General features: G+C 41.8%; 1 protein-coding gene across 1 annotated transcript in view; it reads right to left on the bottom strand.

The window, feature by feature from the left end:
* Window positions 1-509: 509 nt before the first annotated feature.
* Window positions 510-14,573, bottom strand: part of gng10 (guanine nucleotide binding protein (G protein), gamma 10) — a 32,402-nt gene continuing 18,338 nt past the window's right edge. Inside the window, exons 2-3 of the mRNA XM_085993022.1 lie at window positions 7,065-7,196; window positions 510-1,817 (exon numbers count right to left, since the gene is read on the bottom strand). Coding sequence (XP_085849148.1) covers window positions 7,071-7,196 — 126 coding nt within the window. The 3' untranslated portion in view covers window positions 510-1,817; window positions 7,065-7,070. The remainder of the gene's footprint in view (window positions 1,818-7,064; window positions 7,197-14,573) is intronic.

Here is a 14,573-nt window from a genome sequence, read left to right as displayed (position 1 = left end):
GACTACACTTCAAAAGTACCTCATTAGCTGTAAAGCACTTTGGGATGTCCTGGGGTGAAAGGCGCTATATAAATATAAGTCTTCCTTTTAAAAAAAAATAGACTTGGGTATAAGGAGCAAAATAGTGACATTTTCTGAAGATATTAAATAGGGGGTTGAACAAGTAAGGACGACCGTAAAAGACTTCAGGAGGGCATGGACTGGTTATCAGAATGGGGCTAAGTGTCAGATAATACATTCTGGGAGGAAAAACAAGGAACATACGCAGTGGGAAATTGTTGAAAAGTGTGGATGAACAGATACCTATATTTCAATAACTATACAAAAACTTTGGTAGGATACATAGACAATGAGACTATCCATATCAAAGTCTTGGAATCTAACATGCGCATATGGCATTTGTTACATATAACAATTCAAATACTTACGAAACAGATTGTTACCAAACTCCAAAAGTGATTCATTATACCACTGAATCCTTTGTATAATTCCAAATTATATATCTTGGACATGGAATAAACATCATATTTAATCGTTAAATTGTCACTCATTACTAACTGTATTAGGTTTACACACACACATTCAGCAGCAGAAGGATTAAATCATTTAAGTTAGGCCTGTGCATCATACACAGAAATTCACAATTTTGGCTGATCGAGGCTACAAACCTGCTGTGATATGGGTGCCAATACAGCACCCATATCCAGGTAGGGTACAAGTTGAACTTCAAATAGCATTTGAAATAGATTTCAGAAGTTTATGGGCAGACTGTATTGATTTACCAGCTATTACACACTGCAACACAATAGAGATTTTTTTAAATGATCTTTCAAACTAAATTTAATGAAACCGTACAACTGTGCTACATAATAGCTGCAATTAGTTAGTCATACAATTAATAATGAAAGGAAAATGTAAGGTATTAGCGGCAGTTGATTCCCAGCCATGTCACAGCATCTTGAAAAGGCTGCTTGCAATTCTTTGGGATGATGTAATGAATAACATTCAAGCATTTTCTTTTGGTAAAATATAAAGTTAATACTGTAAAGGTCTAAGCAATGTCTGTGACTTGTTATTTTCTTTTCTATTGCAGTAAAAATAAGCATGGAACAAACGTGAAGTACACTCAACAGTGCTCCAGTGTCCAGCTGGACAATGCGCCCATTCAATAAGTGGCTTCATTTTAGAAAAAAACTTCACTTCCTTTTTAAAAACAAAATGAAACGCGTCACTAATGCAGACAGATACTAAAATATTGCAGAGTTAGTGCTAGATTTTGCAGGTTATTTCACTCCTCATAATTCATCTAGAACTCTCATATTAAATCAAGTTGTGGTGGGGCCGATCATTGTCGACAACACCCCTTCCCACGAGAACGCACCAGTTATTTGACTTATTAACCTGTAACTCACTGTTTAGGTTTAACTCATTTATTGGAAATAACCATATAAATTTTTTAATGCAGGCACAATTCTTTTTTTGTTTTGTTTTTAAGTTATGGCAAAATTCCCAATAACTTTACATGTAAACAACATTTTGCTCTTAAAACAATGGCATGCTTACTACAAATTGAAAATAAAGAATTTTTATGCCATCAACTCCCCCTCTGCTCTTAACCCGGTTAGAATATTCTTCTAATAAAAATTCTATTTTCCCCAAAAGGTAGCATACAGCCAGATTAGGAGGAAACTGTTATAAAGATACTAATAAATACAGAAATATTTTGGCAGAAAGAAAAGTAACAGCATAGGAAAAATGTTCTTCATAAAGAGGTGGCATTAGTCGTAGTCTGGCTTCTTCCAAAGGTGCCCAATTTCCTGCGAGAGGGAAAGCAGACCATAAAAATTAATCAGCATGTCCTAAGGAGATAACAGTAACTAACAACAGATTACCGACTTGGATATAGTTTTGAGGGAGAGAGTGGCTTGCAGGCATAAGGAGCACGCAGAGAAGTTGTTTCTCAAGTGCTAATGTAACTTCTCAAGACAATAGGATTTTTAAATAACACATCCTGTTGGCAGTGTTCTGGAGAGATAAGTGGGCTGTAAATATTGTTTTATGCAGCATGCTTTTTTTTAAAAAAGCGCTAGAACTCTTATAAAAACATTACGTTTTCATCCAAAACTCTGCTGTCCGTATCCTAACTTGCACCCAGTCCCGTTCACCCATCACCCCTGTGCTCGCTGACCTACATTGGCTCCCTCGATTTTACAATTCTCATCCTTGTGTTAGAATCCCTCCATGGCCTTGTGCCTCCCTATCTCTGTAACCACCTCCAGCCCTACAACCCTGCGAGATCTCTGCGCTCCTCTAATTCTGGCCTCTTGCGCAGCCTGATTTTAATCACTCCAACATTGGCGGCCTTGCCTTCAGCTGCCTAGACCCCAAGCTCTGGAGTTCCCTCCCTAACTATCTCCCCATCTCTAACTCTCTTTCCACCTTTAAGACACTCCTTAAAACCTACCTCTTCGACCAGATTTTTGGTCACCTGTCCTAATATCGCCTTAGGTGGCTCGGTGTCAAATTTTTGTTTGCTACTGTGAAGCGCCTCAGGTTTGTTTTACTACGTTAAAGGTGCTATATAAATGCAAGTTGTTGTTGTTATAACATGACTTACTTGTGATGCAACTTGTGTCAGTATTTGATACTCCCATTGAAAACAATGCCATTCCCTGCTGTTAACACACAGTTGATCAATGGGATTGAGTACAGGGATGTTAAATACTTATCATCTCTACCATTTTTTTGGTTCAGCATCTTTTTTTTTTATATAAAGAACGGTTCTATAAAAGCACCTTGGGGCATTTTCTATGTTAAAGGCATTATATAACTGCAAGCTGTTGTTGCTCTTGTAGATCTAATTCTCAGATCTGCACTCCCTGCAAGCATGGCTCCCCGCTGGGATTGCAGAATTAGCCCGAATATCATCCAAAATAGGAGGCCAGAGGGCATGAATCAGGCAGGATCTGCCTCTTCTACCTCATAATGGTCTCCTCTATGCGAGGAAGACAGTAATAGGCTTCAAGAAGACATAGACAGGCTGGTGGAATGGGCGGACACATGGCAGATGAAATACAACGCAAAGAGGTGTGAGGTAATATATTTTGGTAGAAAGAATGAGGAGATACCATACACACTAAATGGTACAATTTTAAAGGGAGTGCAAGAAAAGAGACCTGGGTTGCTTGTGCACAAATCTTTGAAGGTAGCAGGAGAGGTTAACAAAGCAGTTCATAAAGCATATGGGATCCTGAGCTTTATAAATAGAGGCTTAGAGTACAAAAGCCAGGAAGTTATGCTAAACCTTTATAAAACACTAGTTCAGCCCCAGCTGGAGTGTAGTGTCCAATTCTGGGCTCCACACTTTAGGAAGGGCGTGAAGGCTTTGGAGAGGGTACAGAAGAGACTTACGAGAATGGTTCCAGGAATGAGGGACTTCAGTTACGTGGATAGACTGGAGAAGCTGGGATTGTTCTCCTTGGAGCAGAGAAGGCTAAGAGAAGATTTGATAGAGGTGTTTAAAATTATGAAGGCTTTAGATGGAGTAAATAAAGAGAAACTGTTTCCACTGGCTCAAGGATTGATAATGAGAGGGTACAGATTTAAGGTGGTTGGCAAAAGAACCAGAGGCGGCATGAGGAAAAACTTTTTTACGTAATGAGTGGTTAGGATTTGGAATGCACTGCCTGATAGGGTGGTGGATACAGATTCAATAGTAGCTTTCAAAAGGGGAATTGGATAAATACTTGGAGAAAAAATTGCAGGGATATGGGGAAAGAGCAGGGGAGTGGGACTAACTGGATTGCTCTTCGAAAGAGCTGCACAGACTCGATGGGCCGAATGGCCTCCTTCTGTGCTGTACTATTCTATGATTTTATGTACCCAAAGCTTTGCTAGTCTACAACAGATGAGAGAGAATCCATGGAAAATATTCGTTGTATTAACCCAATACATGAGTTATTCAAAGCTAAGTACAGTCACACTGTAGTCCAACCAAAACGAGGATTCGATGTCCATTTTTTCCCCTTAATAAATCCTGGTGACGTTATTAGTGATCATTTAACATATTCTTTTTTGAGAGGGTTTTCTCATTTTCTCTCCTCCGCTAAGAGTAGCAACTTCTGCTAGAGTCTCTTTTGGTACCCTGCCCAATCTTCGTGCATGAGTGTTAGGAGGCTATTCCACTATGGGAGGGGGAGCATCACAGCCGAACTCAATCCTAATTCTGTCCTCACTCAATTAAACCCAATCCTGATCCTTTCCTCACTGAACATCCACACACATACACTTCTAGCAGGAGCCACTGGAAAATACTCAGAACCAAGAACCCTGCCTGATTTTTACCATCCCTGGCCCAGGGGCATTGAGACCAATTGTTGCACCCCTATGGCTACTCCAGGTGAGATCGGCTAACCTTGTACAGACTTAATCTGGCTCCTTCAGAACTATACAGCTTAGTTATGTGCTGCCTTTGGGCAGAAGCTTAAATTCCTGATCATATTTTTTCAGGTAAAAAAAATGGAGTTGATTGTCTTTTAAATGAAAGTCTCTAGATCAGAAGAGTCCGATGGTTGTTTTGCCCAGAAATTATCCGTTTAGTCCCTCCAAGTTGTGAAAAACCCGTGACTCTGCTCATTAAACTCTTGGCCGTTACAACAGCAACTCAAACTGACAGTGAAGCTTTAGGCTTGACACAAGTTGCATTAAACAACTTCTCATTGCTTTAGAAATAACCGTGATTCTTATAAAACTAGGTGACAAGTAGGTTATAGGTATTATGAAAAGACACTTCCAAAAAAATCGTGAAAGATTGTAAAACTTTATCTATCCCTATGATGATGATCAGAAGAGTATATGTTGAGAGAAGGCTGCAATGGCTTCACAGTGACTTAATTCAGCAACTTGTGCTCAAAAAAAGGTATTTTAAGGCTTATAAAAAGGAGCTTTAGTCTTTCAGACAGGGAAAGGTACAAGAAGCAGTTAACATTAATAAAAATAAATATTAGGCTAGCTGAAGTGAATCTAGAAAGAAGGATAGTTGAAAATACCCAAAATAATGTGAATACATTTTTACATAGAATTACATAGACTATACAGCACAGAAACAGGCCATTCGGCCCAACTAGTCTGTGCTTAGATGCTTATATTCCAAGACTGAGGGCAGTTAGAGAACAAACTGGGCTGTTGCAGGGTGACTCGGGCAGAATTAATAGATGGCAACAAAGGCTTGGCAGGGAGTTGGACAGATACTTTGCATCTGGTTTTAACCATCAGAGGGTTGGATCACACACAAAACTAAAACTCAAGTGGGTTGCTTACATATCTCAAAGGAAAAGGTACAGAACTAAATTAAAGGCATGTGTGCTGTGTGGAGGATGCCGAGAAACTCCAGTATGATTTGGACAGGTTGGCTGATTGGGCAGAAGCATGGCAGATGCAATATAACGTGGATAAATGCGAGGTTATCCAATTTGGTGTCAAAAACAGGAAGGCAGATTATCTGAATGGCAATAGATTGTGAGAAGGGGAAGTGCAACGAGACCTGGGTGTCCTTGTGCACCAGTCGCTGAAGGTAAGCATGCAGGTGCAGCAGGCGGTTAAGAAGGCAAATGGTATGTTGGCCTTCGTAGCGAGAGGGTTCGAGTACAGGAACAAGGATGTCTTGCTGCAGTTGTACAGGGCCTTGGTGAGACCACAGCTTGAGTATTGTGTGCAGTTTTGGTTGCCTTATCCGAGGAAGGATGTTCTTGCCATGGAGGGAGTGCAGCGAAGATTCACCAGGCTGATACCTGGGATGGCAGGAATGACGTATGAGGAGAGATTGGGTCGATTGGGCTTATACTCGCTGGAGTTTAGAAGAATGAGAGGGGATCTCATTGAAACTTATAAAATTCTAACAGGACTAGACAGACTAGATGCAGGAAGGATGTTCCCGATGGCCAGGGAGTCCAGAACCAGGGTCACAGTCTAAGGATAAGGGGCAAGCCATTTAGGACAGAGATGAGGAGGAATTTCTTCACCCAGAGAGTTCAGTAGAGGCCAATTCATTAAAAATATTCAAGAAGGAGTTAGATATATTTCTTAAGGCTAAAGGGATCAAGGGATATGGAGAGAAAACAGGGGCAGGGTACTGAATTTGGATGATCAGCCATGATCTCATTGAATGGCGGAGTAGGCTCGAGGGGCCGAATGGCCTACTCCTGCTCCTATCTTCTATGTGTCTATGTAATGTAGAAAAAGTTCCAGTGCCAGATTTAATTTATCCTGGGCTACTGAATGAAATGGCGGCGTGTGAGCTCAATGTGGCCAAAGCAAACTGGATCCTGGTCTTATTGCAGAAAACTATGGCCACAATAATAGGGCTATACAAGACCTTGGAGAGACCTCATCTGGAATACTTGTGTACCTTTTTGACCCCTGCCACCACCTTCAAGCTGTAGATGGATATTTGGCTCTGAAGAAGGTGGTACCGAGAAGGGAAATGTGGACAATGTCTGGCCCAAGTACACTGAGCCATGGAGACAGACTTCATCCTTTGCATTCCAATTCACTGGAAAGTTGTGGCCATAGAGTTCATCTGATTAAGATCTTCAAAATCATTAAGGGCATCGATGATACACAAGTGGATAGATTGATCGAGGTGATGGAGCTGAGTAAATGAGAAAGTTGGGAGTGAGGTTGGATGTGCGGAAGTTTTTTCTCAGCAGGTGCTTGGTCTGTGGAAGAGCATTCCAGAGGTGGCAGTGAAGAATGACTCCTTCCAGCCCTTCAAGAAGGCGTTGGCTGCATTTCTTTTGAAAACTACAAGATCACAGCAGAAGGAAGGTAAGATTTTGGGCAATAGCCACTTGGCTGTGGCCTCCTCGGGTTTGCAGTCTGAGTAGTCAGAGAGGAACTTTTGACAAGAGGTTGCTAAATTGGCTACGGGTCTCTTTTTTGGGCTCTCCCAGGAGGTGGGGGGGAACTCAGGATCGAGGGCCTATGAGCCCCGATAGCCTTTTCTTGTTCGGAGTACATTACATAACATAACACAAACTGCTAAACTTAAGGGCTGCTGGGTGTACCTGGATTTAGAGAAGGGAGCAGGACCTAGGTTCTCTGAAGGGGTTGCTTCCTGCAGGTAATCCTACCAACAGTGCATCTTTGCAGGCATTCTGGACACAATACTGCTGGAGTTCCGTGGCAGCCTGTGAAACCTGGATTTGAAAACAAAGTTTGTCTCGTTAGAAATTGCATTTCACACACAAAAACAGAGAGCAGAAAGGTGCCTGCCCTGGAGATGGTAAAGAAAGAGAAGGGAAAACAAATCAGGGCTAAATCAGTCTTGAGAGATTCATGTTGATGCTAATGTTTCCTAAGTGGTGCAATGCATATCAGTGCCTTGCTTAGTCTCACTTCTGTGTTTAACCTTCAATCTTTGCAGCATGGGCAGGCTGTATAAAATTATACATTTCAAAAAGTTAAAAACATTTTTCTTGGTAAAGCAATGCCATAGAGGCGATAGGAATCCATAAGCTCCCTATTTATAAATTTTAACAGAGAACATGACTCATCGAGAATACTGAGTCACATTCTCCTTTAAAGTTTATAAATAATGAGCTAATGTATTCCTACAGTTCACATTTACACAACAGTTTTTGGAACACTGGAATTAACATTGAGAAATTTTATTAAAAAAGAGGTAATTCTTTGCCTGAATCATAGAATGATGCCGCACAGGAGGCCTTACGGCCCACCATGCCTGTGCCAGCTCTTTGAAAGAGCTATCCAATTAGACCCACTCCCCTGGTCATTCCCCAGAGCCAAAGTGTGGCATTTTTCAGAAGATTGACATTATGTCACTTCTTGTTCCAGCTACGTCTGCTTTTTATAACAGTAATTCCATGAGACTGCGAGGCTCATTTTATGCACTGGAAATATTACACCATCTACACAGAGGCTCCAACAACAGGAGTGAGGTCTCATTCTACTCAAGTTCCCCAATCCGAGCTTCACCAAATGGCTGTGACTCACTTACAACTCCTTCAAAGCCACAGAGTTTTGTCTTTTATAACGTCAGTTTTTTTTTAAAGTCCATTTGTGCCATTGTTTAGTGCAAATGCAAAAGAAAATGTAATTGAAAAATAGAACATAGAAACATAGGAGCAGGAGTAGGAGTAGGCCATTCGGCCCTTCAAGCCTGCTCCACCATTCAATATTATCAAACTGATCCTCTATCTCAATACCATATTCTCGCTCTCTCCCCATACCCCTTGATGCCTTTTGTGTCTAGAAATCTATCTATCTCCTTCTTAAATATATTTAGTGACTTGGCCTCCACAGCCTTCTGTGGTAGAGAATTCCACAGGTTCACCAACCTCTGAGTGAAGAAATTTCTCCTCATCTCAGTCCTAAATGTCCTACCCTGTATCCTGAGAATGTGACCCCTCCTTCTAGACCCCCCAGCCAGGGGAAACATTCTCCCTGTATCCAGTCTGTCTAGCCCTGTCAGAATTTTATACGTTTCAATGAGATCCCCTCTCATTCTTCTAAACTCTAGTGAATACAGGCCTAGTCGACCCAATCTCTCCTCATATGACAGTCCTGCCATCCCAGGAATCAGTCTGGTGAACCTTCGCTGCACTCCCTCTATGGCAAGTATATCCTTTCTTAGGTAAGGAGACCAAAACTGCACACAATACTCCAGGTGTGGTCTCACCAAGGCCCTATACAACTGTAGCAAGACATCCTTGCTCCTGTACTCAAATCCTCTTGCAATGAAGGCCAACATACCATTTGCCTTCCTAACTGCTTGCTGCACCTGCATGTTTGCTTTCAGTGACTGATGTACAAGGACACCCAAGTCCCTCTGTACATCAACATTTCCCAATCTATCACCATTTAAATACTCTGCCTCTCTGTTTTTCCTACCAAAGTGGATAATTTCGCATTTATCCACGTTAAACTGCATCTGCCATGTATTTGCCCACTCACTCAACTTGTCTAAGTCACCTTGAAGCCTCTTTGCATCCTCCTCACAACTCACAATCCCGCCTAGTTTTGTGTCGTCAGCAAACGTGGAAATATTACATTTGGTTCCTGACATAAGAAAACTACTAGGCACTTAGTCTAAGCATTAAACAAAGCTTTAATCAACTGTTTTACAACATGGAGGTCCAGTTGTGTCCTTCACTAGTTCCGGTTAAGAATGTCCTGTGCAAGCTGGGCCCGTGCCCGAGTATTTATACTCTCCCTGGACAGAGCCACCCGCAGGCCGCTCAGTATTATTTCATAATGACTGATTCATGTCAGTTCCCTCATCCAAATCATTGATATATATTGTGAATAGCTGGGGCCTGCGGTACCCCACAAGTCACCACCTGCCACCCCAAAAAGGACCCATTTATTCCTACTCTGTTTCCTGTCTGTTAACCAATTTTCAATCCATGCCAGTATATTACCCCCAATCCCATGTGCTTTAATAGAAACAGGAGTAGGCCATTCGGCCCCTCGAGCCTGCTCCGCCATTCAATGCGATCATGGCTGAGCATCCAAATTCAGTACCCTGTCCCTGCTTTCTCCCCATATCCCTTGATTCCCCTTACCCTTAAGAAATATATCTAACTCTAATTTTGCACACTAACCTCTTATGTGGGACTTTATCAAAGGCCTTCTGAAAATCCAAATACACCACATCCACTGGTTCTCCTTTATCTATTCTACCAGTTACATCCTCAAAAAACTCCAGTAGGTTTGTCAAACACGATTTCCCTTTCATAAATCCATGTTGACTTTGTCTAATCCCATTGATATTTTTCTAAGTGTCCTGTTATCACATCCTTTATAATAGACGCTAGCAATTTCCCTACTACTGATGTTAGGCTAACCGGTCTGTAGTTCCCTGTTTTCTCTCTCCCTCCTTTTTTAAATAGTGGGGTTACATTTGCCACCCTTCAATCTATAGAATTTTGGAAGATGACAACCAATGCCTCCCTCTTTCAGTACTCTGGGATGCAGATTATCAGGGCCTGGGGATTTATCAGCTTTCAGTCCCATTAATTTCTCCAGCACTATTTTTTTTACTAATACTAATTTCCTTTAATTCCTCCTTCTCACTGGCATTTCTGGGAAGTTATTTGTGTCCTCTTCCATGAAGACAGAACCAAAGTATTTGTTTAATTGCTCTGCCATTTCCTTGTTCCCCATTATAAATTCTCCCGTTTCTGACTGTAATCTAACCCAAATCTGCTCAGTGTAACAATACAGAACCCAAGTTATTTTCCCTTTTCTCCCCCTCCACAAAGTGTCAGCTGAGAGATAGTTGCCAAGGGCACCGAGCTTCACCCTCCCTCAGACTCTGTTTAGAAGAAGCAGGTTGAGGATCACAGATCACAATCTCAAACCCAAATCCAACCACTCAGTCCAGAGTTGGATCACGGCCACTGTTGCTAATTCATTTCCCGAGAGTGGGTCACAGTTTTTGTTGTTGTTGTAATAATTCTAAGAAAGAGTGCCCATCTTAAGTTAAGAGATTGTAATGAAGCAACAGCTCTATGGTCATAGTGGCTGAGACACACTGCAGTGGCTAGAGAGCAGCAAGCTGAAGCTGGGAAGGCCAGGCTCCCAGACATTATTGCCTCCCCTTCCACACAAGCTGTGTATAAACAGAAACTGCAGCCACATGCAAGAGGCCAGTTATTTTACCACCCCCACCCCCATCCAACTCCCTTCTATTTAAACAATCATTTAAAAGATTTGACATCTGTAAGAATATATTAGGCACTTTATAACCTTCCAGACTCTGATTTCAATAACTTTAGATCATAACCACCGCTCCCATTTTTTCAGACAGCAAGTGCTGGTAATGGTTCTGCTGTTGCCATTTACAGTTACTCTAGACCCAGCTTTTGTTTCTTTACTTGTCCCATTATCACCCCCTAGGTCCTTGCATCATCGTCCCATTTGTCATTTAATCACTCTTGCCATTCACCTGATCACAGACCTTCCCCTTTGTTCTTCCCCCCCCCCCCACTTTCCCTGACTCTGTACTTGCTTATAAACTGTTAAATCTCCAACTTCTTTCAGTTCTGATAAAAGATCATCAGCCTGAAACATTAACACTCTTTCTAGATGCTGCCTGGTCTGCTGAATGTTTACAGCATTTTCTGTCATTGGGAAAATGCTGGAGTCCATCATTAAGGAAGTGGTAGCAGGACATTTAGAAAATCATAATATAGTCAAGCAGAGTCAGCATGGTTTTATGAAAGGGAACTTTTGTTTGACAAAGTTGCTGGAGTTCTTTGAGGATGTAATGTGCAGGGTGGATAAAGAGGAACCAGTAGATGTCATGTATTTGGATTTCCAGAAGACATTCAATAAGGTGCCACATAAAATATTACTGCACAAGATAAGAGCTCACGGGTTGGGGGTAATATATTAGCATGGATAGAGGATTGGCTAACTAACAGAAAAGAGAGTCGGGATAAATGGGTCATTTTCGGGTTGGCAAACTGTAACTAGTGGAGTGCCGCAGGGATCAGTGCTGGGGCCTCAACTATTTACAATCTATATTAATGACTTGGATGAAGGGGCCGAGTGTAATGTAGCCAAATTTGCTGATGATACAAAGATAGGTGGGAAAGCAAATTGTGTGGAGGACGCAAAAAATCTCCAAAGGGATATAGATAGGCTGAATGAGTGGGCAAAAGTCTGGCAGATGGAGCATAATGTGGGAAAATGCGAGGTTATCCACTTTGGTCGGAAAAATAAAAAAGCAAATTATTATTTAAATGGGGGAGATTACAAAATGCTGAGGTACAGAGGGATCTGGGGGTCCTTGTACATGAATCACAAAAAGTTAGCATGCAGGTACAGCAAGTAATTAGGAAGGCAAATTGAATGTTGGCCTTTATTGCAAAGGGAATAGAGTATAAAAGTAGGGAAGTCCTGTTACAACTGTACAGGGCATTGGCGAGACCAGACCTGGAGTACTGCGTACAGTTTTGGTCTCCTTATTTAAGGAAGGATATACTTGCATTGGAGTCAGTTCAGAGAAGGTTCACGAGGTTGATTCCGGAGATGAAGATGTCTTATGAAGAAAGGTTGAGCCTATACTCATTGGAGTTTAGAAGAATGAGGGGGGATCTTATTAAAACATATAAGATTCTGAAGGGACTTGACAGGGTAGATGCAGAGAGGGGGCATAATTTCAGAATAAGGGGGCACCCATTTAAAACGGAAATGAGGAGGAATTTCTTCTCAGAGGGTCGTGAATCTTTGAAATTCTCTTCCTCAGAGAGCTGTGGAGGCTGGGTCATTGAATATATTTAAGGTGGAGATAGACAGAACTTTGAACGGTAAGGGAGTCAAGGGTTATGGGGAGCGGGCAGGGAAGTGAAGTTGAGGCCAAGATTAGATCAGCCAGGATCTTATTGAATGGCGGAGCAGGCTCGAGGGGCCAAATGACCTACTCCTGCGTCTTATGTTCTTATTTTATGTAATATCTGCTTTTATCTTACATAAGAATATGGATATGTTTTACATTGTTTTTAATATGGAACAAGGACAGAACAGCTACTGTAGGAATTATGGTTAAACCACACGAGTAAATCAAAATTGCTTTAAATTGTGTGCTCGCAAATCTTTTGATCACAGTGACACAGATAACACTGGAGAAGGATGAAACTTGACACAATGGAACAGGATATTGACTAGGATATGCCCCTAAGGTTGTGTGTGTTCAGCAATATGTTTGATGACCATAAAATGTCCACCAAAGTTAAACACAGCAAGAATTATACAATGTATGATTGGCTTTTGAAATAGTATAAAAGTGGGATAACAAAGCAAAACTCAGTTAGGAAGTTTAGCTACCTTTAAGGAGAGGCGCCATGAACGGCCTGGATAGGCATTGCTCACGATTCCCAGTAAGTTCATTACACGCAGGTTTCTAGATATAGGACTGTATCTAGTCTTAAGATAAATGTTTTGAAACATTAATAACTGGAGTTAACTATCAGACATATTACTGTCTCTAGCTTTCATGAATCTCGATAAGGATTATCCAACATCGCAAATAAAACTAAAGCAGGTTACAACTGATCCGAAGAAGCTCGACACCATCCAGGACAAAGCAGCCCACTTGATTGGCACCCCATCCACCACCTTAAACATTCACTCCCTCCAACACTGGCACACCGTGGCTGCAGTGTGTACCATCTACAAGATGCACTGCAGAAACTCGCCAAGGCTTCTTCGACAGCACATCCCAAACCCGTGACCTCTACACCTAGAAGGACATGGGCAACAGGCACCTGGGAAAGCCGGCACCTGGGAAAGCCACCACCTCCAAGTTCCCCTCCAAGTTACACACCATCCTGACTTGGAAATATATCGCCATTCCTTCATCGTCACCAGATCAAAATCCTGGAACTCCCTCCCTAACAGCACTGTGGGAGTACTTTCACCACACGGACTGCAGCGGTTCAAGAAGGCGGCTCACCACAACCTTCTCAAGGGCAATAAATGCTGGACTTGCCAGTGATGCCCACATCCAGTGAATGAATAAAAAAAGTATCCAATAATCATATTAAAGCTTAGAATCGCTAACGGCATCTTATCGGCTGTAAACTTCATGGGATGCCTGTAATCAGCTCTAGCTCTTTTTTAGTCCGAGACCAAAAAACCTTGGTGGCTATGCCCCAGCCTATGCACTTAATCTCATTAATGCGACATCAGTCATTCTTTTTCTCAATACTTTTGTATTTACCAACGACCTGACACAGAAGTGAGACTCCCTGGAAGAGGAAGCCTCGCTGCTTTGCTTTTGATTTACAAGCTTAGGTTTTCACCTTAGAGCAGAGAAAATTAAGGGGAGGTTGGATAGGAGTGTTTAAAATCATAAATGGTTTTGATAGAGTAAATAAGGAGAAACTGTTTCCACTGGCAGAAGGGTCGGTAACCAGAGGACTCAGATTTAAGGTGATTGGCAGAAGAACTAGAGGTGAGATGAGGGAAGCAGATTCAAAAAATAGTAACTTTCAAAAGGGAATTGGATAAATACTTGAAGGGGAAAAATTTTCAGGGCTATGGAGAAAGGGCAGCGGAGTGGGACTAATTGGATAGCTCTTTCAAAGAGCCGGCACAGGCACAATGGGCTATATGGCCTCTCTATGCTCTATGATTAGTGTCGTGTAAAGCCAAAAACTGGATGTTAAATTTGAATGGTAAATTCACCCTTAATGTAGAGCTTGAAGAAGCTGCGTCTTTTAATTTCACTGAATCTTCTTTCTAATGTTTACACTTATTTTACATTAGAGTGGTTAGAATATGGAGTAGTTGAGACGACTACCATAAATGCATTTAGGGGAAGCTAGATAAACACATGAGGGAGAAATGAATAGAAGGTTATGCTGATAGGATTAGATGAAGAGGGGCGAGAGGAGGCTCGTCTGGAGCATAAACACCGGTATAGACAGGTTGGGCTGAATGGCCTGTTTCTGTGCTGTACATTCGATGTAACACAGACCTTCCTGTAACCAGAAGCATGAAACAGTCTGGGACACAATCCCTGATCCCAGTCAATCCCACTCAAT

Source organism: Somniosus microcephalus, chromosome 1 (assembly GCF_052327205.1).
Source record: "Somniosus microcephalus isolate GS21.2 chromosome 1, FLI_Smic_1.0, whole genome shotgun sequence".
Lineage (NCBI taxonomy): Eukaryota > Metazoa > Chordata > Chondrichthyes > Squaliformes > Somniosidae > Somniosus > Somniosus microcephalus.
The sequence above is the reverse complement of the archived record's forward strand: the minus strand, read 5'-3'. Positions and strand labels throughout refer to the sequence as shown.